The sequence below is a fragment of the Ictidomys tridecemlineatus genome, chromosome 5 (assembly GCF_052094955.1).
Source record: "Ictidomys tridecemlineatus isolate mIctTri1 chromosome 5, mIctTri1.hap1, whole genome shotgun sequence".
Lineage (NCBI taxonomy): Eukaryota > Metazoa > Chordata > Mammalia > Rodentia > Sciuridae > Ictidomys > Ictidomys tridecemlineatus.
The window spans coordinates 141,457,181-141,485,029 of record NC_135481.1 but is presented as its reverse complement, the minus strand read 5'-3'; the positions used below and the strand labels follow the sequence as shown (position 1 = coordinate 141,485,029).

The 27,849-nt window shown below is 46.7% G+C and overlaps 1 protein-coding gene and 1 non-coding gene across 2 annotated transcripts in view; both read right to left on the bottom strand.

Annotated features, from left to right (window-relative positions):
- Window positions 1-27,485, bottom strand: part of St8sia2 (ST8 alpha-N-acetyl-neuraminide alpha-2,8-sialyltransferase 2) — a 71,008-nt gene extending 43,523 nt beyond the window's left edge. Inside the window, exon 1 of the mRNA XM_078051218.1 lies at window positions 27,179-27,485. Coding sequence (XP_077907344.1) covers window positions 27,179-27,276 — 98 coding nt within the window. The 5' untranslated portion in view covers window positions 27,277-27,485. The remainder of the gene's footprint in view (window positions 1-27,178) is intronic.
- LOC120887099 (small nucleolar RNA U109) lies at window positions 4,929-5,067 on the bottom strand. Its single transcript, XR_005730261.2, has one exon. It is a non-coding gene; the product is annotated as a small nucleolar RNA U109 (small nucleolar RNA).
- Window positions 27,486-27,849: the final 364 nt, after the last annotated feature.

Genomic DNA, 27,849 nt, shown 5'->3' with positions numbered 1-27,849 from the left:
AGTTTTCTACCAGGTGGGCTATGGTGATGTGATTGCTGGGGTGATTCGGAGACCTGAAGTTCAAGGTCATATTTTCCAAAGACCTGAAGAAACTCTAAGATCTGGAGGATTGTGCCCATGCTGTTTCCACCTTAAGTGTAGCTGTCCTTGCCAATAACTCCATGGCACCTCTAAGACTCTGCATCCTCTAGGGGAGGAGTTGGCTAACTTTTCTTCTAAAGAGCCAAACAGTAAGTATTTTAGGCTTCTATAAGCCAAGAGGAAAAACTGAAGATACTATGCATGTCCTTAAGTAATAAGAGAGAAACATTTCCACAAATGTTTTATTGATGATGTTAAAAATATAATAATAATTCTCTAATTTTTTTCATACATAAAACATTTCCCGGGGTTTATAATGAGAAGAATGCAATTTCTTTTTTGTGGGGTAAGATTTTGATAATTGGGGTTCTGAGTTGGTGTTCCTGTCATGATGATGGACATGTGGGCTCAATCTTCTGCTAAGCCTTCCTTTGATTCAGAGACACTGTTATCCTCTCTCCTGTCAACTCTCTGGAACGTGTTATCCAAATCTTTTTTGGAACTTATGTTCTACCTTTATGGTGTTGAGAACCTTTCATATGGGAAAATAGGTTAATAGAGCAAGCTCTGAGATAAGATGCTCTGAGTCTGAATTCTTCCCCAAATAATTACTAGTTGATAATCTTAGCTTATTACTTATCCTATCTGGATAAGCTTACATTTGTTTATTCCTCTATAGAATGAGTAATAGTATCTACTTCCCAGGGTTGTTGGAATGATTATATGAACGAATAAATGCAAAAATTTAGAACAGTTGGTTGTACCACATGTTGCAAATCACTAGATATTAAAAGTCATTCTTTTTTTTTTCATTTTTTGCCTTGAGGACCACATGATAACAGGCAGGTGGCTGGGTGTGACCTTTGAGCTACAGAATGTTGCTTACCCCTTACTAGAATGTGAGGAGAAAGATGCTCCTCTGTGCTCCATAAAGAAGTCATGTTAGCCATATTTTCCTTATGGTTAAGCATGGCTTTCCTAAAGTCTCAGCTCCAACAGGGAGGACCATGAGCTCCTGCCCTACCAGATCATCACCAGTATGAGAACCATCATGGAGAATATTGAAGGTTGGAACTCGATGGTCACTTCTGTATCGCCAGAGGACCCAACATGACAGCACAGGAGCCCCCCTTGCAATAGCCTCAGTTTTACAAGGAACAAGTGACACTTCTAGTACGTTGTTTGCACAAATGTAGGCTTATTATCTGTGCTACCCAAGCCAACGCTTTCCTCCTGTTCCAAACATTCAACTTCTTGCCCATCAGGTTAGACCTATCAGATTTCCTGCCATGCACAAAATAATTTAGGACACTTGTTCATATATTGCAAGTCATATCCTGTGCTATTGCGCTAGAACCTCATCAATACTGAGGTACTGCTGGCCTTGGTGGCTCTGGAGATGAGTGTAGTTTTCAGCCTTGACAGTGGTGTCTCCATGACAGTTGAAATCTCTGGCACTGGGAGGGTGCTGCAGAGGCCAACAGGGAGTGTTAAGTCAGCAAGCTCATGCTGTCTTTCATATCCCGGGCTCTCCTTATCAACTGCTCAGCACTTTTCTTGCTATCTCTTCTTTTTCACTTAAATACTAGCTTCATTTGATTTGTCCATTTGCTTTGATTTTACCAAACTTTTGCTTGTTAATCAGCTTTCGTTGGTGTACAAAAAGGTGCCAGTTCACTCTTGGCTCTCTCCTTTGCTCAACTTCAGAAAACATCCCCTAGAACCTAGAGCTTTGATTATGTTCCAGTCAATTTTCCTAGTCTTTACATAAAAGTACTTACAGGCATCTGCACATCAAAATGCAAGTAAACAAGTCACTCAGATGCCAAGAATTTCCCACCATCCTTATTCCTGATCTTTCCTCTTTCTCATCATGAAACTGTGGGTCACTTATAACCAGAGGGTCCACAATATAATTTTTTTTTATCCAAATGAGAACACTTTCAGAGTAAATGGAGGTACTGACCAGGGAAGATACATTAGCTAGCACTATTAATTCACATAAGGCTTGTCCTCTGATTTACATTCCTGTCTCTTTTGAAAGAGACAGACTTTACATACAGACATTGAAGATTATGCTGCATTCTAAAATCCCTACCATTCAAAAACTCACTAACTGAAGCAGTTAAAACTCCAAGGTGATCCATATGTATGCTGTTGATCGAGCTGGAGCTGGTGAAAAGCTGGAAGAGAAGACGACTTCTAAAGATGTTTGTGGCCATGGAGACTTTTCTTAGTCCTCCTGCTCTACGGGTGAGCTGGGCCTATTGTGTGCGTCCTGGTGTCCTGGTCCTCACCTGCAACAGGTGGTTCTTACCCTCAGCTACTACTGTCCCGTGCATTCAGCTTCACCACGAATCACAGAGACTGCAACCAAGCATAGTCTGGGGTCCTGCTCGTCCCAGTATTGCCACAAAGGCATATTTCCTGCACAGTCCATGTGCTCTAGAGAGAGTTACAAAATGAAGACATGCATCAAAAAAGTTGAAGGTGTCCCTCTTCTGTAGAAAGAGGACTCCACTCCCTGCCTTAGAGGGGACTGAGGGAAAGCCTGCTGCTCTACCTGCAGCTCACCCACTCACACCCAGGCAACCTCCAGATTCAGGACCTTTGTACTAGCTGTTCCCTATCTGTGGAATGTCTGTTCCACAGGTAACCCCATGGAGTGCTTTTCTTCCTACAAATCTCTGTGCAAATGTTACCTTTTGGCAGGCAGGGGAGGGCAATTTTCAGAACCTCCATTTAAAATAGCCTCGATGTAGCCTGACCACTGTGGCTCTCCCCCTACCAGACTCCCGGCTTTAATCTTCTCATAACTATATTCATTTATTAAAGGCATTGTCAGACTCTGCCACTGGAATGTAAGCTTTATGATGAACTCAGGGACCTGTCTTGTGGCTGCCATCCCCAGTGTTGGGCACAGTATCTCTAGGGGTCAATAAATATTTGTTAATGGGACTCAGCCTCCCGCCTTTCTCTTGTTACAATGAAGACACCAGCTGTCCTCTTATCCAACGCAAGTGACTGCTTGTGTTCTGAATTATGTCCCATCTTGCCTTTTGAGACTCTTATTATTGGCCACATTTTCTCTCTTCCATGTCTTCAACAGCTTTCTTTAGCTATGTAATAATTCTGATATCTACCCTGGGACTAATGTAACTTGGGCTACATTAGTAGGCTCCACACATTTCATATGAGTTCATTTGTACCTTGCCGTTGTCCTGAGGGGCAGGAATGATTATCCATTTCTACATATGAAGGAACTGAAGTTCAGGGCAGGTGAAAAATTTGCCTGGGCCCACAGAGCTACTGAGAAGGTCCACCAGGACTTGCGCCTGGTAGTCTGACTGAAGAGCTCAGATCTTAATTATTATGCTGTGCTGCCGGCTCACATTCAGAGCATTTAAATATATGTTTGTTCAATATTATCTCAATTTTATGCAACAATAAGAAATAATAATAATAAATACTATTCATAATAATAATATTATTAATTACTATTAATATTCCCCTCAGTTATTTCTCTCTCTCACCAGCACATTTGAAACATGTCTACACTGATCATCTGTTTCTTCACTCCATCCTCTACTTGTTCCTCTCCAATCTGGTTTGTGTCCCCATCACTCCATCCAAGGAGCTCTGGTATGACACTCTGCAATGGCATTTCTCAGCTGCTATCTTATTTGAACCCCATCAGTGTTCAGCAATGGTGGCCACTTCCTTTGTCCTGGATCTGGGTCTGGTGTGTACCTTCTCCCTGGATCACCACATGGTCCTGGGCAGAGCTTCTCCACTTTAAGACTAGAGAGGCAAATCCCTGGTGAGAAGTCTGTGGAGGAAACCTGCTCTTGTGAAGAGACATAATGATAATCCCAAATGAAAGGATGGGTTGAGTTTACAGGGAATCAAGATTCCTTCTGGCTCAGAAATCCATTATGTTAAATCATCTCTTCGCAACATTTTAAGGGTCCACTTACAATGACATAAAATACCTCCTTGATTCTTTTGGTTGCCCTCGTGGAAGTTTCCACAATTAAAATCTTTATACTCACATCCATAAGATTTTGTTCAGTATTACCTCCTATAGTTTTTTTCTTTTAAAGTGATAGTTTAATAAAATTTCCAAGTAGAAAACATTGTCATAATTTTTTATATATTTCCAAACTAAATGTCTCCTTCCTGCCAACAAGGTTTACTTCCTGAGAGTGATACCTAAATTATCCCAGGTGACAAGCCTTAGTCCAGACAAGCATGTGAAGGAGAGGCAGATTCCAACAGACCAATTAAAATATCAATGACTACTTCATTTGCTTGAGCCCTACCATGTGTCAGGCACTGTGCCAGAGGGCTGATATATTAGTGTTCTTATTTCTTATTCTGTTTTATACACAAGACACTCAAGGCTCATAAAGCTTATGGAATTTTCCAGGGTCACCCCACAAGTAAACCCACAGAACAGGGATTCAGATGGTGATCCAAAGGTGGCCAAACCTCGTGTGCCTGTAGAAGGCTGTCCCTGCACCTGCCTTTAACCTATGGCAGTTAAGAATTTAATGGACAGTAAAGGGCATACCAAACAATCAAGAGGAAGGCAAAGGTTACTCAACAAATAAGTTATGAGACAGTTGGTTAGCTAATTAAGAAAATATTCAAGTTAGACTCTCTATGTACATCATACCAATAAGGTTAAAACATGGCCCAGACATTAAAAGCTATACTTTGGAACAGTTTCATATGAAAATTCACCGAATCGTCCATTGCCCAGTTATTTAGTCTCCATTAATGACAGTCACTGGGCCTCTTGCTGCATATACAGCATTAACCTCAACTGTCATTTCCCCCTTTTTTATTGTAGAAGAAGTATACTGCCACAAAACCTTAACTGAAAGGTTGGCAACCCCGAGAACTTCTCATTTCATTCATGTCGTCTAGTATGGATAAATCCATGCTCTTTCAAGAGATACAGAATGCCTGTCCAACATGCCATGCTCTGCTCTTGAACCTGCCTGGCGGGGACTTGAAAGGCCTCTGCATTCAACCTTGCTTTCTTCCTTCCTTTTTGTTCCCTTCTTGATGGGCCTGCATTCAGGCACAGCATCCCTATTAACGTCAGCTGCAGTCTTTCATGAGAAAATTCCTGGAGGGTACCTGGGCTGGAGAAAACTTTGAAGTTGCTTTTCTCTGGGTGTTTGATGTATCTCCTTCATGACCATGGCTGGTCATAGGGAAATGGCCACATGTTCTGCTCTGGTGGCCTTTATGGTCACTACTCAGGAAGACTCAGTGTCAGAAAAAAAGGAGGATGGGGAGGACCATCAGTTAGGAGACTGGATTTCTGGTTCCCGATGGACTCTGGTTTTGCTGCTCTCAACCTCTCTCAGTCCTGATGTCTTTGTCAATGGTAGGACTAAACTGAGATGCCCTAAAAAGATGCCCTTATGGTTTGGCTATGAGGTATCCCTTCCAAAACTCCTGTGTTGATGCAGGAATGTCCAGAGACATGACTGGATTGTGAAAGCTGCAATCTAATCGGTTCGTCCCAGTTTGAGAAAACCGACTGGGTGGTACCTGCAGGCAAATGGGGCATGGCTGGAGAAGGTGGGTCACTTGGGCATGCCTTGGAAGGATGCATCTTGCCTGAGGGTCCCTTCCCCCTCCTCTCCCTCCTTTCTGGTCAGCCATGAACAGAGAAACGCTCCTCCTGCACCATGCCTTTCCTCCATGATATTCTTTCTCTCTCGGGGCCAATGGACCCCGCCAACCATGGACTGAACCTTTGAACCATGAGCACAATAAACTTTCCCTCCTCTAAGTTGTGCATGTCACAGATGCGCATGTCATTTGCAGTGTTGTTGAAGGTGACGTTACTGCCCAGACAAACCAGTTCCTGCCTGTGGAGCCTGACCAGTCCTCTTGGAACAGCTGTCCCTAGGGCAGTTGCTTTTCAACAGTGCTGACCTTTAGGGAGACATCAGAAGTGATGGAGGAGAGAAAATGGTGAGGGTTAACCTTGGTAAAACCATGCTTCCTGTTGCTCTGCTGTTTTTCTCAGATGATGTTCTGGGGACCCTGCCTAGAAGGGAGTCTGCCAGAGAATAACTTGAGCATTTTATTTTCTTCACAGGAGAGGCACATCTGAAAGTCACATGGCAGATAGGCCAGGCGTGCCCACAGTCCACAAGGTTGTGCAGAACAGAACCCCAATGGGACCCTTGTGTAGAGACCTCTTGCAGTGGGGTCTGGTCCCTTCCTGAGCAGGTCCTACCACAGGCTGGCTTCAGGTCAAGTCTTTGCTCTGTCAATGAACTGAGTGAGACCCCTAAACTATCCTTTAGGCCATAGACTTCTTCCTCCTTCATCCTATAGTGACACTTTCTCCAGGTTTTCTTTGAACTTCTCTCTCCACTTGTTCCCATCCTTTTCCCTGGATGTTGGGGTTGCTCCAAATGCTGCCTTATATGGTTGGGATGCTATACCCCAACTTCCATTGTCCATCTATATGCTGGTGACTCTCTGATTCACCCCTGCATACCTCATTCCTAACACCCTGGCTCACTCCATATACCTCACACCATCTCTCTTTCCTGATCTCTCCTGGTGTTCTTGCAGAGGGTGGCACCCCAACTAGATCTTTCAGAAACAGGGCTCTGTCTATGCTCCCCTCTGCCCCTCAGCATGCTTCCCCTATGAGGGTCCCCCACCTTCAGATTTGAGCTCAGACACCTGAGGAAAGCAATTGCTGGTGTCCCCACTCCTCACCCTGGGTTGCTGCTGTGGCCTGCATCTTCTGCCCCTGAGCAGGGGCTGCTTGTCTGCCAGCCCCTCCCATGTAGGTCCCTGCTTTCTGCAATGCAGAGTGAACATGACTCTCTCTCCTTTAAACTCTTCAATCTTCCCTCGTGGGTCCCCCTAGCTTTCAAAATCTAGTTCAGATTCCTCCTCAGAGCACAGAAGACCCTTTCTAAGCTGCCTGTCTGTCCTAATCATCTTCTTCTCCACCTGCTAACTCTGCAAAGCAACAAGCAGTTTCTGGAACATGAGTCAGTTTACAAGGTTGTGCCTTTGAATATCAAGTCCTCTCTCAGGAATTCCTTACTCTATTTTTTCATTTACTGAAGTAAGAATTTATACACAGCCAGCCTCAGGTCTTATCTGACCTAAAAATGTATTTGGGGGCTTACCTTGTTTTAACCTTTTAAAAATCAGAGGTCAACTTAAAATACCTTAATTTCTGACTTCTTTTGAACAGTCAGAAAATCTAGCAACACTGAACCATAGTAATTGCTGGAGTAGAGAAGTGGCTGTGTCCTCTGGTTGACAGGTATATGCTCCATTTCCTACAGTCCACCCCACTCCTATTGCCTTATACTGAAATACTTATGTAAGTGGGTTTGCCTGGATCCTGAAGGTATCTGAGTTTGAGATTGCTGGACTCATTCTTATCAAGCAGCAAAACTCAGCTCATGTCACCTACTGCATAAACATATCTGGCTCAGGAACCTCTCCCCTGTGAGGTTCAGGCAGGACTGAAGATGCAACAAGGATGCTAGTTTCTTGTTCCTTCTCAGTGATGAGAGGCTTACTGATAAAATCAAGCACATGTAGAAGGCAGTACACCCAGGGACACAGTCAATTTTCCTGTAATGTCAGAAAATAAAAGTGCTGGAAAAGAAAATTCAGGAGTTTTGTGCTTCCTAAGAGACCATGTGAGGTTCCTCTCTTTCGTTGGACTTTCCAATTAACCAACTGATACTATAGGAAAAGGAAGGCAGCCGGACTCAGGAAGGATGCTTCTTTGCAGGTGTCAGTCATCCACCTCACCTCTCCCATTCCATGTTCTGTAAAATTCTGAGGCTCTAGGAGGAACTGGGGTTGGAAAGGGCTTCTGATCTTAGGGTCCTTACTGTGAGCTGCTTCCTGTTTGCCTTGGGGGGAATCCAGAGAGGGAACTCAGCGTAGAAATAAATGAACTCCAGTCATGTCCATTAAGGGCATGAAAAATGACTTCACCTAACAAACGTCACTATAGCTTGCAGCAGCAGGTAGGATGGGGAGGGGACTGGCACAGAGAGAATGGGGGCTCCTAAGCCTGTGGGCAGGTTGATGCTAGAATCACAAGTCTGAGTGAGGACTTAAGAAAGACTTTGCTTGGTTGTACAAAGCCAAGAAAGGAACGGTCACAGGGTTCCCACCACCTGAGCCCTTACCTGGGGCAGTCGTCATGGGTTTCCTCCGCCCCCCTTCACAGCATTCTTATTCCTCCTATTCCAGTGAGACAGGTTAAATATACCCAAGGATTTATAGCAAGGAGGACTCTGGAGGCAGAATTGGAACTTGGCTGTCTGACAGACTGTCTCCAAATGGTGAACTAGGTCAAAGGTGGTGGTGGGGGGTCATCAGAACCAGAACTGGGTCAAAACTGAGACAGTGTGAGAAGCAGACTGAGAAGTCAGAGGGCAGAGCCAGCCTATGTCACTTCACCTGACTCCATACAGATGCCAGAAGCCAAAGTTAAGCCACGTCAAGGCAAGGTGCGTGTGTAAGAACCAGGGGTTGTCCTCTCTGACTTGATTCCCGTGCCCTCCTTCTTGGGGGTTCTGGACTATGCTTTGAATATTTCCAGCAGATTCTGACAGGATGTTCAAACTGTGCAGAGGCTGGGAGGCTGGCTCCTGTTCTAAATATCCACAGGTAAGAGGTACAAAGGTGGAATGAACAGGCAGTCCCTGTTTCCTCTGGTTTTCCTGTTGCCCTGAGTATCAGCACAGATCCCCCAGGTGGGCTGGGCCTGAAGGGGATATCTAAGTCAGAGGCCTTATTTCAGTCAGCTTTTTAGCCACTGTGACCAAAAGACCTGAAAAGAACAATTTTAGAGGAGAAAAGGTTTATCTGGGGCTCATGGTTTCAGAGGTCTCAGTCCAAAGACGACCAATTCCGTTGCTCTGTGCCTTAGGTGAGGGAGAACATCATGGCAGAAGAGTGTAGTAGAGGAAAGTGCTCAGGACATGGCCACCAGGAAGCTCAGCTCCCAAAATACATACTCCAAAGCCACGCCCCCAATGAGCTACCTCCTCCAGCCACATCCTACCTGCCTACAGCAACCGCCTATTAGGGAATTAATGCTCTGATTATATGAAGGCTCTCGTAACCCAATAATTTCACCTCTAATTTCCTTGCATTGCCAAACACACGAGCTTTTGGGGGGCACCTCACATCTAACCCATAAAAGGCCTCTTCGCTTCCAGGGTCTGGGCTGGACTCTAGATGGTGCCCTAGGCCTAATGGCTCAAGGTATCATGGAAGGTTTCATATCCAGAGCGGCTTCAGAGCTTCACCCTCTTCTCAGATCTCCTTCCATCCACCAGTTCTCTGTAGAAAATTTCAGGAAAGAAGGCTGGAGTGAAGCCAGAGAGGTGAGGGGCTGCCATTCTTTGGAGTTTAAAATTATCCAGAAGCAAGGAGAATTCTTATCCTGCTGACTTCTCCACCTGAACATAGCAGACTGCAAAAAGGATGAGAGATTTAACCCTGCTTTGCCGGACAGATAATATGTTCCTCTAAAAACTCTGGCGTGGGGTGGACTTTACAACAGGCACATTTGAAGCAGGTGGTGCTTTGGGAAAACGTGGGGCAAAGATGGAAGGAAACCACCCACCACTTGGTGGGGGGGGGGAGAATGAAATCCTCTTTCCCCACTCTGTTTTCTTGACAGAAATGCCTCTTTGATACAATACTGTTAAAAAAAAAAAATGAGGTAGCAAAAAAGAACAAGCGCTTTGGTGTGATCCCTAGTGCCACCTCAACAAACAGTATGCAAAGAGGAATTTCCTTCCTCCTTAAAATGAGTAAACTGTGAAAAGTGAGAGGTAATGAATACAGCTTAGCAGGTGCTATTCTGATCTTAAGTGTATTTTTAATTATTGTTCTTATTAAAACTCTCAGTTATAGCTGAGTTTCTCTTTCTTCCCTTATTTTTGATCCAATTAATGTGCACTTACTGAGTACCTACTGTGTGATAGGCGCAGGGGTCACAGTGGGGATGCAGACAGTGTCTTGTTTAAAGAGGATAAAAATTGGAATTTGGAAACAGAACACGCACCCTCGTGTGTACACACACATGTGTACTTGCACACACAAGGACAAAAAACTCTAGCAAGGAACAGAACTATAAATACCTTCCCACTTACCCATTCCTTGGGTGGTGCTAAGAAGAAAACACATGGGCAGCAGTGAGAGGAGACAGATAACACACCAAGGGCAGGCTCAGGAATGAAGCCGAAGGGCTCTTTTAGGAGGTGGCATTTGTCAGAACTCTAAAGGATGATGGGGAGCCAGCCTTGCAAAGCACCATAGGCAGAGCCTCAGGCAGAGGGCTTTGCAGGGCCACTACCCTGAAGGCAAGTGGGAGCCAGATGGATTGGTGGATCCGGATCCTTCTTTCTTTAAAATTCATGGTTATTTCTGGCCTCTCCATACCCCAGACTATTCTCATTGTCTGTTTTAGTGAGCTTTTTATCAACAGACCTGGCAAAAACAAAGTAGAGGAGGAAAGGTTGACTTTGGCTCACAGTTTTGGAGGTCTCAGTCTATAGATGGTCAACGCCTTAGCTCTGGGCCCAATGCGAGGCAGAACATCATGGCAGAAGGGCATGGCATAGGGGCAGGGTGGAGAAAAGCTGCTGGAGACATGGCAACAAAGAAGCAGAGAGAAGCTCACCAGGTCAAAATATAAACCCCAAAGGCATGCCCCCAGTACCTACCTCCACCAGCCATACCCTACCCACCGACAGTTACTGCCCAGTGAATCCACATCAGTGGATCAATCCATGGATTAGGTCACAACTCCCATGATCTAATCATTTTACCTCTAAATGTTCTTGGGTTTTCTCACACCGGGAGCTTTCTGGGGATACTACATATTTGAACCTTAACAGTATCTGAACCTTTATTCCTCCTCATCCCCGTCCCACCCCTGTTCATTGGTCCTATTTTGCTTTCAAGATTGTGGCTTTGCCAGAGAACCTCTCCCCCTCCCCTGCTATCCCTTGTGGTTTTCTTTACCTTAGTTTTATAAATAAATTCTTGTATTAGCAGAATATTCTCTGGCCTGCCTCCACCCCTGACTTGCATCTCCTTCCTTTCAGACTATTCTCATTGTCCTCCTTGATCCGGGGACCTATCTTTAGAATTTCATCTCACCTTAACATTCTAAAGAAAGAGGTCTCCCAAATGTCACCAGGAACCAGCCGAGTATCGAGCTCAATGATCCTTGAGCATCCTCCTCGAGGGCCTGCCTGCCAGGAGCACTCGCCTTTCTTGCTCCCAGCTCTGGCCTCTCATTTCTTTAACTATCCTTCTCCATAGTTTCTGCTTCCAACTCTTTGAAGGACAGCAAAGACCAAGGCGTAACATTGAAGCTTTTGCTATTATAGGGACTTTGTCTACATTAACTGCTTCAACAACTATCTCTCCAAAAAGTGGCTTCAAGAATTCAGGCATTATTGATAGTCCCAAGAGTGTTGGAGCATTGTCATTCTTTTGTGTAACCACAAAACCCTAACTCTCTCTGCCTTTCCATTGATAGATACCACACTGGCCCAGACTCTGGGTGATGTGGGTGGTCTTCCTCGTTTCTGCCCTTACCAGTAACTTGAGCCTTTTCTGCTCATGGCTTATTCAAATCATTTCTAGGGTTCAAATTGTCCATAGCAGCTTGTCTTAAGCACACAATCCTTCCCTTAAGAATCTTTTCAAATTTATGAATCTTCTAATGCATAAATTTGAAGAAAAATGCCTATAGTTTCCAAGAGTTCATGGATCACCTGAAACTTCATTAGAGACCATTTAGAAGTCTTCACACCCAAAGTTAAACCAAAAACATCTCCCCAAATCCAAGTTTTTTAGCACCTGACATCCTGGCTTGGAGTCCTCTTCCTGTCTTCTTTTCCTCCACCTCAAGATCTTTTCAAACCTCTCTTGACACAAACACAAGAGCAGCTCCCAGTCCACAGGTAATTCCTTGGTTCTGGCCATTCTTCCTACCTGGATCACCAGCTTCATTCTTTTCCCAGATAAGTCCTTGGACCCTTTCTTCAACTCCCAGCCTGATTTCACCTATTCTAGAAGTATCCCTGTAGTTCAAAGTCCCCAGTGGGGGCTCTTGCTTGGAGAGCCTGTAGTACAAATGATCAGAACTCTGAGCACAAACTTGTCATTTTTTGTTTTCATTAAATGGCAATTTCACACAGAGGCCGGGGACCACTACTAGGCTGACACACCAGACACACAAGATATTTGCTGGTGATGATGCACTTTCCTGATAGCTAAATGAACAAGGCTTCCCCAGACACCAAGCTTAGTTATGTTTGATAATAGCGTTGCTACATCTAGTTACACACACTCATGTGCTTTTCTAAAACATGGTATATTGAGCATAATTTATCCAGAACACCAATCTTGCTGTAATATAATGATTCTCCAAGCAGTTCTCAGTGGTGGGGGAATAACAATGCTAGTGACCCCCTCTTGCAAATTTATCAAGTGGTTTCACAGAGATGTGAGAATATGAGATGTGAGAATATCCTGACCTGAAGCAGATGTTTGGCATGTTTGTCTTTCCTCTTCACTTTTAGTACTCAGGAAGAGCAGGTGGTAGGTGAAAATAGACTAGTACCTATTTATTGCCCTGGTCTAAAATGATAGGGCAAGGAATTTAGAGGCATTGCAAGAGGATGAGTTATTTCTAATGAATTTAGACCCCACTCCACAGGGAGACTCACTGGGATGGTGACCCAGTGAAGAGGCATCAGAGCTGAAGACCCTGCGGGAATGTCTAAGCTGTGTTTTGCAGATGGGGAGACTGAGGCCCAGAGAGGTAAGGGGCTGCTGACCCTTTTGGTTGTGACAAGTCCACAACCAAAGCCCAGAGCTATGGTCTCTCACCTCCAGACACATACCTCACCATCACACAAAGACTCTGTCCCCCATCACACAAAGACTCTGCATTTTCCTCGAGCACCCTACCTGTGCAGTATCTGTCTTTGAGTGTCCCCAATCTCTAGCACAGGGCTTATGGGCACCTGTGGGTAGGGAAGCAGATGCTTATCACTCACACAACTTTGTCATGATGGCATGAAGCTCAGGACAATTGTCACAGAAACCAGGACTGGGAGCTCTCCTGACGCTTTCCTCCCGGGGCACCATGAGTGCCCTCTAAGACTGCTGTTTCCACACCTAATCAGGAACAAATTGGTTTTTCCAGCAGACTGGATCATGCCCCATTGTCTGTGCTGGTTTTGCTGAAATGCTGGTTTGGGAAATAGTTACTGAGCATTTACAGAAGCCAAGCACTGGATCTACAAAGATGAACAGGACAGAAATGGATCCTTCCCTTGAATAAAAACCATCTAATGGAAGATGGAGAGAGAGAGAGAGAGAGAGAGAGAGAGAGAGAGAGAGAGAGAGAGAGAGAGAGAATATGAAAACAAAAACAGCACCACTCATCCAGACAGAACGAGGCTAATCGCTAATCTCCACCTATTTCCAAGACAGAAAAATAAAAACAACACTGCACAATGCAACTCTGATGAAGACTAAAAATCTAAAAGTCAACACATCTTACTTTATTTTATCTCAATTGATCTCAACTCCCAAATGTCTGAGCTTCAAAAGGTAAGATTAGGTACCATTAAGCCAGCCGGGCTAGCATTGATTTAAAAACCCTCTTCCATGCTACAGGACTGAGGAGGTTGCAGACCCTTATTAATCTCCCTGTTATCAGCTAGATCGCAGCCTGCCAGGAGCCAGCAAGCCTGATTCCCAATTCTGGCCACATCCCTCCAGTCCTCTGGTTTCTGTGTATGAAGCCTGTATGTGATCATGAATCAGCCTGCCAGGAATACTTACTTAAACAGTGGGCTGGTCTTTCTTCAGGGAATCGGGGAAGGGAAAGTGGGCTTCATGTATAAATAAGACCGAATTCCATGGATCTCAAATCAGACCATTGCTGGGAGCCAGACAATGCCCCATAACAATTTCCTCTCTTTGGCCATGAAGAGAAATATGTAAATGATCCCCCAATATAAGAGGACTTTCTTAGTCTTCCTAAGGAACTAACTCTCCTTCTTTCCCAGCTCTTCCTCCTTTCTTTCCTTGGTTTTCTAAATGAGCATCTGCCTGTAAGGAACTGGAAGCCCAACATGGCACACATCTGAAATGGTACTAGCTCTCGGTGAGCTACAATCTGGTGGGCAGAAAGACCCCATGCAACAAATCAGCAGTGCCCAAGAGAAAGGTGGCACTCCAGAAGAATGTAAGATAGGGGTCTGACCTGGTGGTGTGGCAGGGTGTGGAGGTCCTTTTGGACCTAAATCATCCTTTCCTTTTGGCAGGATGATTTAGGCCCACTTGCCTCCTGGAGGGGTGGTGGCACACTCCATCTCACCCACAAGATTGTTTCATTGGAGGATTCTTTTGTTGTATATTGAAAAATTTTCCAAAGAACGGTGATCAGCCGATTCTGTAACTAGGTACCTTTTTGGAGGATTAACTCCATCAATAATTCCACTCTCCACAGAAGTTTTGCAAGGAGTGTTATGGCATTGCTACCATCAGAGTGGACAGGGTCCTGGGAAAGAAAACAGCCTGGCCCATTTGTGCATGAACTTCATGCATTTTCCCACTCTACCTTCCTGGGTTTTGCTAGCTCAACTTTATTGACTTAATACTTGTCTTTAAATTGACTCACTTAAAAACTTAAATTAATCTATCACAAAGGCATCTTTATATCACGACCATAAATAGAATACCAATATCCCTTGCCCTAAATAGAAGGTAATAGCAAGAATAAATACAATTAAATTCTTGGCTGCCAGCCTACACAGAGGCTCCCTTTTATCTGGAAGAGCAGATGGGTTTTAAAAGGCTCCCCATACTCCTTCCATCTCCCCCAAAGTTCTCCCCACTCAACTCCGTAGCTCTGTAGAACTGATGGCGGAGTCTGGGCAGGCCACCAGACCCACTCAGGAGCCCCCAGAAGTCTGGGGATCTGTTGTCGTGTGTGCCAACTGTGAAGTGAGGCCGTTTTCTGTGTGAATGATCACAGCCCAGCGGGCTCACGAGGATGTTTAATGACACAGCTGAGGAGTACTTTGCTGCCCAGATTCTCTAGAAATTTCCATCAGGTGCTGCAAACCTGGGTCAAGGCTGTTTCCGGACACACTTCAGCCTCCTTAGACTCATTTAGTAAAAAAAAGTTCAACTCTTGGTTAAAATTTCTCCTTGTCTTATAAACTCCGTGGCTCTAGTCTCATTTTGGAGGATAAAGTTAGGGAGCAGGTTAGTCCACATGGCTAAACCCCAGCATTTAGGAACACAGGCAGCTAGACCTCAAAAACATTCAGGAACTTTCTCTGTGTTTATGAAGCAGTTTCTTTCCCTAAGTCTTAGTTTGCCTGTCCATAAAAGGGGTTTCATACATTAATAATAAATGTGTGAAAAAAAACAGGTGTGTAATCCCAGCAATGTAGGAGGCTAAGGAAAGAGGATTATTAAGTTCAAGGTCAGCCTCAGAAACTTGGCAAGACACTGTCTCAAAATAAAAAATAGAAAGGACTGAGGATGTGGCTCAGTGGTGAAGTGCCCCTGGGTTCAATCCCTAATACCTAAATAAATAAATCTGTGAAATAATATCTAAAGAGCTCCTGAGACACACATGGGAACCCCACAGGCTGTAATAAAAGTGATTATTCTTTTTTCTGACATCCATTTGAGGGTCACTAGAGGACAACTCTGTGGTGGGCAATGGAGATACAAGGACAAGTTTCCCCTGGTGAAAAGGGCCAGGGTCACTGACCGGGGCAGGGGTGCTGCTGAAGGCAGAGAAAGCAATTACCGTCATGTGTCATCTGATAATGGGGATATGTCCTGAGAAAGGCATCACTGGGAGACTTTGTCATCATGTGAACATCAGCGCATACTCACAAACCTTGATGGTGTAGCCCGCAGATGCTATATGTTCTAGTCTCTGGCTCCTAGGTTACAAACCTGTACAGCATGCTACTGTCCTGAATACTATAAGCAGCTGTAACATAACGGTATATATCTAAACATAGAAACGGTACGCAAAAGATCTAGGTGATAAGAATTTTTCAGTTTCTACAGTAATCTTATGGGAACACCATGGGGTATACAGTATGGGGTTCAGGGAAACATCGTATGTGGTGCATGACTGCATTCCTGCCAGCAGGATGTGCCTACCTATTGCCTGGGATCTTGTTACAATGCAGCTTCTGACTCTGCAGGCCTTGGTCTGGGATAAGGCATGAGATCCAGCATGTCTACAAAACCACAGGACACCCATGCTGCTGGTCTGAGGACCACACTTTGAGTGAGAAACCTCTGTCCTAGTGGTCATCAAGGTGTGGCCCTCAAAAGGCCCAGCCATATTAGCATCACCTGGAACTTGTTCCAGATGCAACTTCTGGGGGCAATTCTGGTGCTCTTTCTAGCTTGAGTGCCATCTTAGGGACTTCATGCCTTTTGGAGTCCACATCCCCTTCTCACTCCTGCCCTCTTGCAGGAACTGTGCAGCTTCAACCTCAAAGGATCCCAGCTTTTTCCCAGAATTAGTATCCTGAGATTCTCTTTTCAGGTTCAATCTTGAGCTCCAAATGGTTTTGAGGCTACCCTCTGTGGGTGACATGGAAAGGGAGAGTAAGAAGATAGACCTAGGGGTGGAGGGTCTGGGCATCACTGGCCTAGGCCTCCCTGCCTCCTCCCCCCTCATTCTGTGCTTTTAGGCTTTTATGAGAACTCGTGCTCCCTCAGCCCCACCAAATTTAAGCAGGCAGACCAGCAATTACTTACAGAGGGACCACAAAAAAGTACATGTTTGCACTTTCCACAATCCTAAATCCCAGGTGATGGGTATTTGGGCCCTCTCCAGTAAGTACATACAAACAACACAAAGTAATCGTGTGTTTTCTAATTCTGTGTCTCTGTCACTCCCTCTTTGCCTCCCTCCATTCCCTCTCTACTATATTATTTTAAAAATTAAATAATACTCACATTGATGTTGCTTTGTTAAACCACAACTGTGCTCTCAAAATAAATCCACACATCTCGAGTGCCTGGCGGGCATTCTTCTGGCTGCTTTTCATTTGTGTGTGTTTTTAAAAACTGTGGCAAAATACACATAACTTAAAATCTGCTATCTTGCACATTATGAAGTGTGCGGTCCTGTGGAGTTAAGTACATGCATGTTGTTGTGTGGCCATGGCTACTATTCATCTCCAGAACTCTCTTCGTGTTGCAAAACTGAAGCTTTATACCCATTTAACACTAGCTCCCCAGCCCCTCTTCCCACCAGCCCTGGCAACCATCATTCCGTTTTCTGTCTCTGTGAATTTGACTCCTCTAGGTACCTCATGTAAGTGGAATGATATCTTATTTGTCCTTTGTGCCTGGCTTATTTCACTTAGCATAATGTCCTCAAGGCTGATCCCCGCTACAGCATGTGTCAGAATCTCCTTCGTTTTTAAGGCTGAATAATAATCCATTGTATCTATAGACCACATTTCACTTACCCATTCATCTGTTAAAGGACGCTTGGGTTGCTCCCACCTTTTGGTTATCGTGAGTGATGCTGCTGTTGGAATCTCTGTTTTCAATTATTTTTGGATATAGACCCAGAGAGGTAGGATTGCTGGGTTAAATGGTATATCAATTCTAACACAGTTTTTTTAAGGAACTATTTTCCAGAGTAGGACCATTTTATATTCCCATTATTTGTGTTTTATTGAATCCTCAGAGCACTGAGTTGGATACTATTCATCCATCACGCAGATGAGGAAACTGAGGTTCAGAAAGGTGAGACACACAAAGAGATTAGAGCTGTGATCTTCCAATAGGAGCTCCCAGCTGCTCCAGAGGTGAGGTCCAATGTCCTGAATCATGAGCAGTGAGTAGGTTTCCAGGGAGAACTTAGTCCTCAGAGATGGAAGTCAGGCCTCAGGATGGCAGTGGGAAAGGCGTATGTGAGACCTGACTCATTCTGACACTGCTGGGGGTCAGAGCTGGGGTGGGCAGCACTGGCAGTCTGAGAGAGGGGCTGTGGGGACTGAGCTGGCTCCACCATCAAGGCTGGTCACCATGGATCCTTCTTTGGAAAGCTGTCTGCACACCCAGGCCTGGACAGAGCATGGAGGTTGCTTCTCTCTTGCCCTTCTCTTTGCCTCTCTTGGGAACTAAACGTTTTGATTAGAGCACAGTTTGAGCATCATCCAGAATCCACTTAAAGTCAAGTCACTAAATTTGGGGAACCTCAGAGGTGCAGTAGGAGCAGTTCCTTTTCTGCTTATAGGAATTAGCAAACAGAAGTCACTGCCCTATCCTCTTACCAGCTCATTTTCTCTAGACATCTTTCGCCTCCCACCTTCATTTACCAAGAAAGAAGGTGTGAATTATGCTGGGTATCACTCTTCTGAGTGCAGCCAATGTTCTCATTCTAGAAATCAGAGATGAGGAAACCTAATAGCGAGCACTTGTGCTTCACCGGCAGAGTCCAGGTGCGTCTGCCCTTTCCTCCCCATTGTGGCTGCCATTGGGTTGGGAGGCCATCTCTCCTCTGTGAGGCTTCTCTCTAGTTTCTAACGTTCCTAGCATCTTTTTACAAGCTCTGTGTGGTACAGAGAATGAAATAGAATATAGGGAGTCCAGAGGGGCATCCAAAACCCTTCAGTACAAAAAGTGGTTAAGAGCAGTATGCCCTGGGCTGGCAAATCTGGTTGGAATCCCAACTCCTCCTTTACTAGCTGTGTGACCTTAGCAAGTCCTGGACCTCTCTGAGCTTCCATTTCCTAGTCTGCAAGTGGGCAAACAGTGTGGGCGGCAGGATTAAGTGAGATGACTGGCGTCAGCTCTCAGCAGAATGTTGTCAGACTGTAGGAAATGGGACCCCCTGGATGAAGCCCATCCCCCACCTCCAGGACTTCCTTCCTTTCTTCTTTCCTCACCAGGCTCCGCTGGCCTGGAGAAGCTGACAGCACCAGCCCTCTGTTTTTCCCCAGAAAAATATTCCTCCAGGCCTTAATCATGTGTGTTGTTTTTCTCTTCTCTCAATGTGTGTCTTTCTCTCTGGTAATAAGATGGTCAAACAAATGCCACGCTCCAGAGCCACTCTGATGAGACTTGCTGGAGGCAAGGAAGTGGCTGGAGGAGAGGCAGGGGCAGAGTGGTGTCGCCCCCCGCCCCCCACCATTCCACATTAAGGTGTTTCAGAGCTGGCATCTCCAAATTGTATTGATCTTTCCAGCTGCCATATCCCATTACAGCCTGGCATACTGTCCCTGAACTTCTCCTTCAGCTCTGCTGCATCCAGATTCCTCTCTCCCAAGGACCACTGCATTTCCAAGGTTTATCTTTTGGAAATATGAGCACTTATATTTTCCCTAGTGCATGTCACTTAATATATCATTTTTGGATAGTTCTCCTTGTTCTCCGGAGCCTTGGTTCAAATCCTAGTCCTGACCTTATTAGCTACTGTAATGTTGGCCAAGTTATTTAACTGCTCTGTGCCTCAGTTTCCTCATCTGCATAATAGAGATAATAACCTCACTGGATTATTGGGAGGATTACAGGTACAAATATGGCTGAAGTGCTTAGAATATCATTAGGCACGTAGCAGAAACAAAAATAACTTGTAATTCTCGCCTGGCATCAGCCTCCCTAGCAGAGAACTGTGAAGTGTGTGGCTGTGTCTCCCAAAGTGACCCCCTCAGTGGATCCTGTATACCCAGATCTCAGACTATTAGACTTCAACAACTAGTAGCATTTCCAAAATTTTGGGACTGGGAGACATGGGGTATCAACCTCTTCTGCTAAAGAAAAATATGATAGTTTAAAAGAAAGGTCATGGTAGTATCCAAAAGGAAACAAAGAACAATGTCTCAGAATGTAACCGTTCTTCTCTGCAATGACAGCAAGCAACTATGGTCTTGACTACATTGTGCCTTTTCTTCTTTCTTTCTCTTTTCCTTCTGGATCACCACCTGTCTGCACATCAGCATTTGGGAGCCACTGTCCTGGGGATCGTTTCAGCCACCAACTGAGAGGCTTCAGAAGGTGGAATTGCAGCCCTGATCCTTAAGAAAGGACCAGGAAACAGAGCTGAGTCCTTCTGGGTTCCTCCAATCACAAGAAAGTGCTGGGGAAACCCCTTGACAGAGAGGAGTGTCACTGTTGCCGAGCAGTTCTGGAATAGCAGTGCACACCCACTCAGCAAGGCGGGATCCTGGAATTCCCAGGGGAAGGAATCAGGCCCCGAGTGCTCTCAACTTTGTCGGGAGGAGCCACACCTGCCAATGTGTCCACTCCTGTGGTGTCAGGGCTGCTGTTTTCTCTGGTTGGAGTCCTTCTCCCAGCACCACCGTGAAGTCAGTGACTGCTGAAGCTGAGAAAACGCAGGGACAAACAGGTCCTGTCAGGACACCCGGCCGGCCGCTTCCTAGCTGGGTGAGGAATTGCAGGCGACTGGGGAGAATTTAAAACCAGCCCAGCTGCCACCCAGGAGAGTGACTAATCTCAGCACTTAAGGACAAGCCTCAGCACCAGAGAGACAGCAAGCAAGCCCCAGACTGGCAGTCATCAGCCACAGGGGACTGTGCCTCACCCTGGTATGTGTCTCTGGAGGGACCTGTCCCCACTCCCTGGCAGGAGACAGCCACCTGACTCACCCGGCTGGTGGCGTTCATGTCCGGTGCATCCTGCCATCTGTCTGCCTAACTCATTTTTGTTTGAGGCAGCTGAGAGATCTGATCCTGCCGGGCTTATCTAGGATCCACACGGCTGCCCCAAGCCTTGACCCCCTCATTACGATTCTCTGATTTGACCAGTGTTTTAAAATAAAAACCCTGCTTGAAGTGTTTAATACAGAGCATCTCGTCTCGGAGATGACACATGTCCACTGCACCGCACTCTTTACCATGTCTCCATTTCCAGCCTCCTTCCTGGGGGCCCAGCCCAGAAACAGCTGGCCCCGAGTTCTGGTTTGCTCCAATGTTGGTATGGAAGTCCCTAAGATAATAAAGACAGAGCTGTCACTTGCTCTCCTGGCAGAAGGAGAGGCCAGCCACGGTGGCACGCCAGAAAGTGGCAGGGCCTGAAAGTGTTCTCTGGACAGCAAACAGCTGAGCAGAAGCTTGGAATCCGGGTTCCACATCTTTGCCTTTTCATCTGAACTGGCAGTGGGCAGACATACCACCGGATGCTCCCCTTTCTCAAAGTAAAAAAGGGCTTTCCTGTCCATTGGCCTGCCCCCCCCCCTGCATTCCAAGACAGTGAACATTGCTGCAGCGAGATGGGTCTCATCTTGGACCCATGGGGAAAGCAGTGGCTTTCTGACCAAGTGGGGGCTGTTGGACTGTTAGTTGAATAATACAAACCTTTAGGGGCTGAGAGGCTCACTGGATGTGTTTTCTATACCCTAAGCCCTAGTTTGTTCATTCAAAAAATATGTTCTGTACTTCATTGTCTAAACCATACTTATCACCAGCGGATGGGGATTAGGGATAAATAACTGTGAATTCCATATCCATAGGATGCTGGCATGATGTTGATGCTAAGGGTGCGCATAGGAGGGGTAATCAACTGTCCGAGGAAAGGATGGACTGGGAATGCTCTGCAGAGGAGGTGGTGCTAGACTTAGTCTTGAAGGAGGAGTCAGTGTGGGCAGTGTGGGTTGGGGCGGGAATGGCAGAAAAAATAGTGTGCAAGGAAGGTATTTCAGAAAGGAGAATGAGCATATGCAAAGGCACAGAGGTATGCAGTCATGGTATTCCCTGGAGAAAGGCACCTACTACTGAATGTGTAGAGCCCAAGGAGGCTAAAAGGAGAGCAGAGTGCTAGGTTATGGCTTTGTTATGCCTGCTAACAGCAACGAGAGCCTTTCTAGAATTCTACTCTCTCTGAAAAGTATTCATAACTTGCAATTTACAACATTTTCAATTTGTAAAACCTAAACAAGTTTAAAACCTAGCAACCCTGCTTTACAGGGGAAAGAGGCCCTGAGTGCTGAATTGGTTTCTAAGATGGATATCTATTTACAATTTAAATTTGATGCTAGGAACAGTTGGCAACAAAGACTTGGAGCAAGTGAGTTAAAACCAGACCTTCTTTCTCTCCTATTTTATCCTCCAATCATGTTTGTATTGGAATGAAGTATACCAAAATGTGGGAGAAAAAAAAATGGGCTTCAAAAAAATTGAATTACCTTGAGCAGACATGTCTTCTCCTTGCAGAGGGCCCCACTGCAACTGCTCAAGGTTATACTCTTTCTTATCCACTGGGACTCACCCACGAAGTGGTGCACCTCAACTCACTCTCAGCTGATGGCAGCAGTTGCCACTTGCTCATAAATGTAGTCACAGCTGATGATCAGAGCTAGTCCCTCTGATCTACTGCAGGGCTTGACATGCACTAGGAACCCTGGCTGCTAGATGGCATCAAATTTGACTGGTCAGATTCCTTTGTAACAGATGGGTGCCAGAGAGGAATCAGTTGTTAAAGGTCTTCACTACCACCCATGCTCCAGGTGTCCAATCACATGGCATGTAGGGGTGTGAAGGCCTGTTCAACTGAAATCAGAATCAGGTTTGAAATGGAATGGGAGATTTCCCTCCTCCACAAGATTCTGCCTCCAGAATCCTGAACTGCCTGCAGAACTCCAAGGTTCTGCCTGTGAGTCTGAGATACACAGGCCCACGACAGGTGGCCTTGAATGGCAGGATGGGTTAAATGTCATTCTGTCCTCTAACAAGGTGCTGAGTTTGCTTGAACCAGATGGACATCTTGGGATGACCAGCCCTGAGTTCTTGTTCAAGTCTCCTTTTTCATCCTCCCTCTTCCTAAGTTACTTACGGGGAATTATTAATGCCAGCTCTGCCTTTTAGGAAAACTCTGGGCCTTTGCAAGAATCCCGGGGAGGGAGTTAAGAAGCCCAGGGGAAAAAATGATTCAGAGGACCCAGCAGTCTAGTATGATGGTCAAGGGGATGGGCTTTGATCTCTATTGAGCTAGGAGCAAGCATTTGATTTATCATAAGATAAAGAGAGGTGAAACAATCTCTCTGAGTCTCTGTTTCCTTATTGATAAACTGGGGATAGAAACAGTACTTAGTTTAAAGGGGTTTGGAGAGGATTCAGTTAATTAGCATTTCAAAGTAATTAGCACAGTGCCAGGCACATTGAGTTCAACAAATGGTAGTTTTTGGTGTCACTTGTTACTGGCCATTGCCTAAAGGATAAAACATGTTAGTGTCTATGAAGCACTTGGAATAGCTCTTGGCTCACAGCAAGCACTCAATTTGTGCTAACCATCATCATCACCTTCATCATTGTCATGATTGCTATTAGTATTATTATTAGCTACTCATTTCTTCTTTAACCAGAGTATTAAAACTCTTTTATGAATTACACTATGAAAACTAGTGTATTGGGTTACAAAAGAAGAGACCTGTACAGACCTGCTTTGCAATCAGGGTGGGATCTTGGATAAGTGATGTTACAGCTCAGGGTCAAGTTAACCCTAACTGATAATAAGAGGGGAGGTTTCCTTAAGAGGAATCCTTCCTAGCCTAGGGATCTTTGAGTCTCAGCCTCGCTTCTGGAGGCTGTGTGTACCCAACACAGCACCAGATTCCGGGAAGATATTTATCCAACATTGAATGCCTTCTGTGTGCCAGTTCTGGGGATACCACAGTAACACAATGACACCTGCTCATGAAGGTTAAACTCAAGACAAAAGCCCAGGGGACTACCAGAAGGACAGTTCAGCTTACAACTTGATCCAACTGATTCTAAAACTTGGGAGCCTACATGTGTTGATCAGGGGCTGTTTCACCAAAGCCCCACCCAGTTTCTGAATAAGAACTTGAATTTGCTTCCTGGCACCCTAGCAGAACTCTCTGGGTGCTTTGCAGAGAACCTGTCTTTCTACACTTCCCTTTCCCATTCATCTCAGCTGCATAACAGTAAGAAAATCAGAAGAGGAACTTTCAAAATAATCACTTAGGAAAAGAGATGTATCTCTCAGAAAAAGCTGCTCAAAGAAAGCCTTGCCCCTTGCCACACTGCATATGATTCCTTGGGCAGAACAGGACCTCTAGGGGCACCACATCAAAAGCCTCATTTTATAAGACAGGGAATCAAAAGCTTCAAAAAAAAAAAAAAAGTGGATCTCAGTTTTATTCCTCCAGACAATACATACATAATTTGCTTTCTTCTTTCACTTTTCATTCCTTAGTCTTTGGAAAATTTACCCCAAATCTGGTTCCTTCTGTATTCCCTTCCTGCCTAATGGATCACAAGATTCTACTGTCCATTGTCTTCCTGAACTAACCATTTATTTATTTACTTACTTACTTATACTGGGAATTGAACCAATAGGTGCTCTACCTCAGAGCTACATCCCCAGCCATCTTTTATGGAACCATAGTTGCCTTCTAGGGACTGACACTGGCAGATAATTTGTAATGCTTCTAGCACAGATAAAGAGCAAGTTGGGGAAAGGTGGGCAGGGTTGATGCAACCACATTACAGACTTGAGTAGGATCCAAGGTCTCCTGGAAAGGCATATGGTGAAGAAGATAAAGCCCTGTGACACCCCTCAGTGGCCTCTGAGCCAGAGCACTTACTGGCACTGAGCCCCATCATTCAAAGTTAGGGTGATTCCAAGGATTAATTAAGTGGCTGTGTGCTAAACTGTATTGTAAGCAGAGAGAAGATGCTGGTGGATTATCTCTCATCCACTGTCTCAAATCTTTCCTCTCCCAACCATGGAGACTCCCAGATAGGTCTTTTTCCCTCTGAATTAAACATAGGTATGACCATCTGTGGGTGGGACTTGTGTGTTGGTTCCAATTACATGACCTGTAGAGTACTGGCCCAAGGCATTAGACTAGGAGAGGGTGGTGTCTCAGCCCTGGGTGATGACTGGCCAAGCCAAGAGTCAGCCTGTAGACTAGAGGCACCAGAGGGAAGGAAGACGCCAAAATTGACCTCCTTGGCAATTTTTTCCTAGGATCATACCAGACAGGGGTAAGATAAAAAGAAGTAGGGACCATCACATGAAACAAGTCCCAGGGGACATATTCATAGCAGAAGATCCCTGGGTTTTAAAATATATACTTTATATGCAAATGCCTTTCTTAGCCCAGGCCTTGGGGTTCGTTCTTCCATACCCTACTAGAACAACTTGATGTGGAAATGGAGGCTTCACAATACATTTGGCAGGAAAGTGCAACTTAGGTGCAAAGTGATCTCCTGATGCATTTAAAAAATTAAAAGTCCTGGCATGTAGAAAGTATTGTGTAAAAGTTCAGTGAATGGATAAGCAAGGGGTGCCTGCATAAAAGTGGTACTTTCTATGTTTTCATAACAGAACAATGGGCAGCTGCTGGTCTTTTCGTCTCACATGCTCAAATGTCAGGAGGAGATCTGTGCCAGGTAGAGCCCACATCTCAGGCAGAGGCCAGGGAGCCAAGAGGAAGGACCTCCTTACTGCATCTTCTATGAGCTGGATCTTGACCAATTTCCTTTTGGGACCATGTTTTTGAGGTGAAAAGCATGGGAAAAGTAACTTGTTTCTGTCTTCTTGTGGGAGCTGGTGGCATGTATAGTATTAACTGAACAACATTTGTGAAAGTTTTCAAAGCTCTTGGGGAAACCCAGGATGGAGAGGAGAAAGAACCAGACAGAAGGGTTCCTGAGGCACAATGGAATCCACAGAAGGAATTGTGAGGTTGCAGGGATAGATAGGCAGAGGCAGGGAGAAAAGAGAGAGGCAAGTGGCGCCAGCCCCCAGGTTAGGGTCTTTGGGGACCTTCGCATCTTGGCGTCAAGATGGCATATCCTTTTTGAGGTGCCTGACAGCGTGGCAGGCCCTCAATTCGTGTTGATAATGAATGAGATATCAAATGGGACAAAGGAGGGGAGCACGCGGTGCGGGATGCGATACTGCGCCTATCTCGGCACTAATCCCACAGAGGAAGGGACAGACCACCTTCCCAGAGATTACACTTTCTCCCTGTCATGTTGCCTCAGAACCTGGCTGGTTCCTCCCCTGTCCACCTCCCTTTGGAGGATCGAGAGGCTGCGGGGTGGGGCGCGACTCTCAGCCTTTGGGACACACGGGGTGCGGGTGCGTCCCGCGCCGCTAGTGCGCACTCCAGGAAGTCTCTAGCCAAGAGAAGCTGGGGGTCCCCACCTCTGAAGACAACGGGAGAGCCCAGAACAAGCCTGCGCTCCTGGGGGCCCTGAAGCCCACCGGGCGGCAGTACAGACTTTGCTGAAACGTCTGTCTCTGCGCTGCGAGCGCACGGCAACCCCAGGTCGCTGGGGGCTTCTTTGGGGTTGGCAGGCTGAGCTTCTAAAACCAGGCCTGGGTGGGGGTCTCATTCCAGCCCAACACACCCCATCTCTAGCAATGCCAGCCCCGACGCTCGGATCCAGGGGGGCGGGAGGTGCGTGCGTGTGTGTGTGTGTGTGTGTGTGTGTGTGCGCGTGTCCGTGTGTTCAGGGAACATACCCCTTCCCGGGAGTGGGTGCAGGGCCCCCGCCCTCTGCTCTGGCCCGGGGATCCCCTCCCCTCCGCTCAGACATCCCCGCGCGCCCCCTGCCCACTTTGCCAAGGCGAGAAAACGGCCGAGCCGGAGACAAAGAAACTCCTGCCTCCCTCTACTCTCGGCCCCTCCACCCGCCTGAGACACTCCCCGGCGCCCTCCCTCGACCCCGGCGACACTGCACGCGGACACGCCGGGAAGGGGGCAGGGTGGGCGAGTCTGCTTCCCCAGGCGGGGAAGCTGGGGGCTGCCCGTGCATCCCGCCTGGGGACACCCCATGGCAGCCGCGCCCGCACCATCCGCTCCCCAAACCGTCCCGGGTCCCTGACAACACCAGCTCAGCCAAAACCGACCCCCGCCTCTCCAACTGAGGGACAGGGGGGCGCGGCGCACACAAAGCGGGATGTGGTGGGGGGCGAAAAGCACAGGGGGAATAGAGATCCCGCCAGGGCTCGTGGCACGGGCCCGGGCGAAGCTATTTACCCGATTTCTTCTTCGATCTCGGAGATGTCTGCGAAGATGAGGAAGACCACGAGCAGGGTGAGCGCGGCCAGCATCCAGCTCCGGAACTGCAGCTGCATGGTGGGTTTACGCCCGCCGGGACCCACGCGGGCCGGCGCGATTCGCAGAGGCTGGAGGGCTCAGCGGCGGGCGCCAGAGCCTCCGCGCGCAACGCGCAGCGGGGCAGACACCCTGCGCTCCGGGCGAGTCCGGGCCGGCGGCGGTGGCGGTGGCAGCGGCAGCGACAGACAGGGGTTGCTCAGGCGAGGCGAGCCCGCTCGCTCTCTCTCTCGGCTGCTGCCTGCCCCTCCCCTCCCCACCCCTCCCCTCCCTTTCCCCGCCCCGCGCCCGGCTCCGCGCGCAGTTTGACAGCTTTGCTCAGCGCTCCTGCTCGCCTCCTCCCACCAACTCCAACGTCCAGCCGCCTGCCTTTGCTTCTCCCGCCTGGCTTCTTTCAGCTCGCGAGGGCGCGAGGATACGGCCAGAGCCTGCCACTCCTGGCCTAGGAAGGCTGGGTTGGGGGCACCAAGTGTGATCGGGTACCGAGCGGAGCTCTGGGAAGAGCGCGCACCTCCTGGCGCACACTGCCGGCTGGCAAACGCCCTCCCTCGCCCGCTCTTTGTCCAACACCCTCGCTTCCTCTCAAAGTTTTC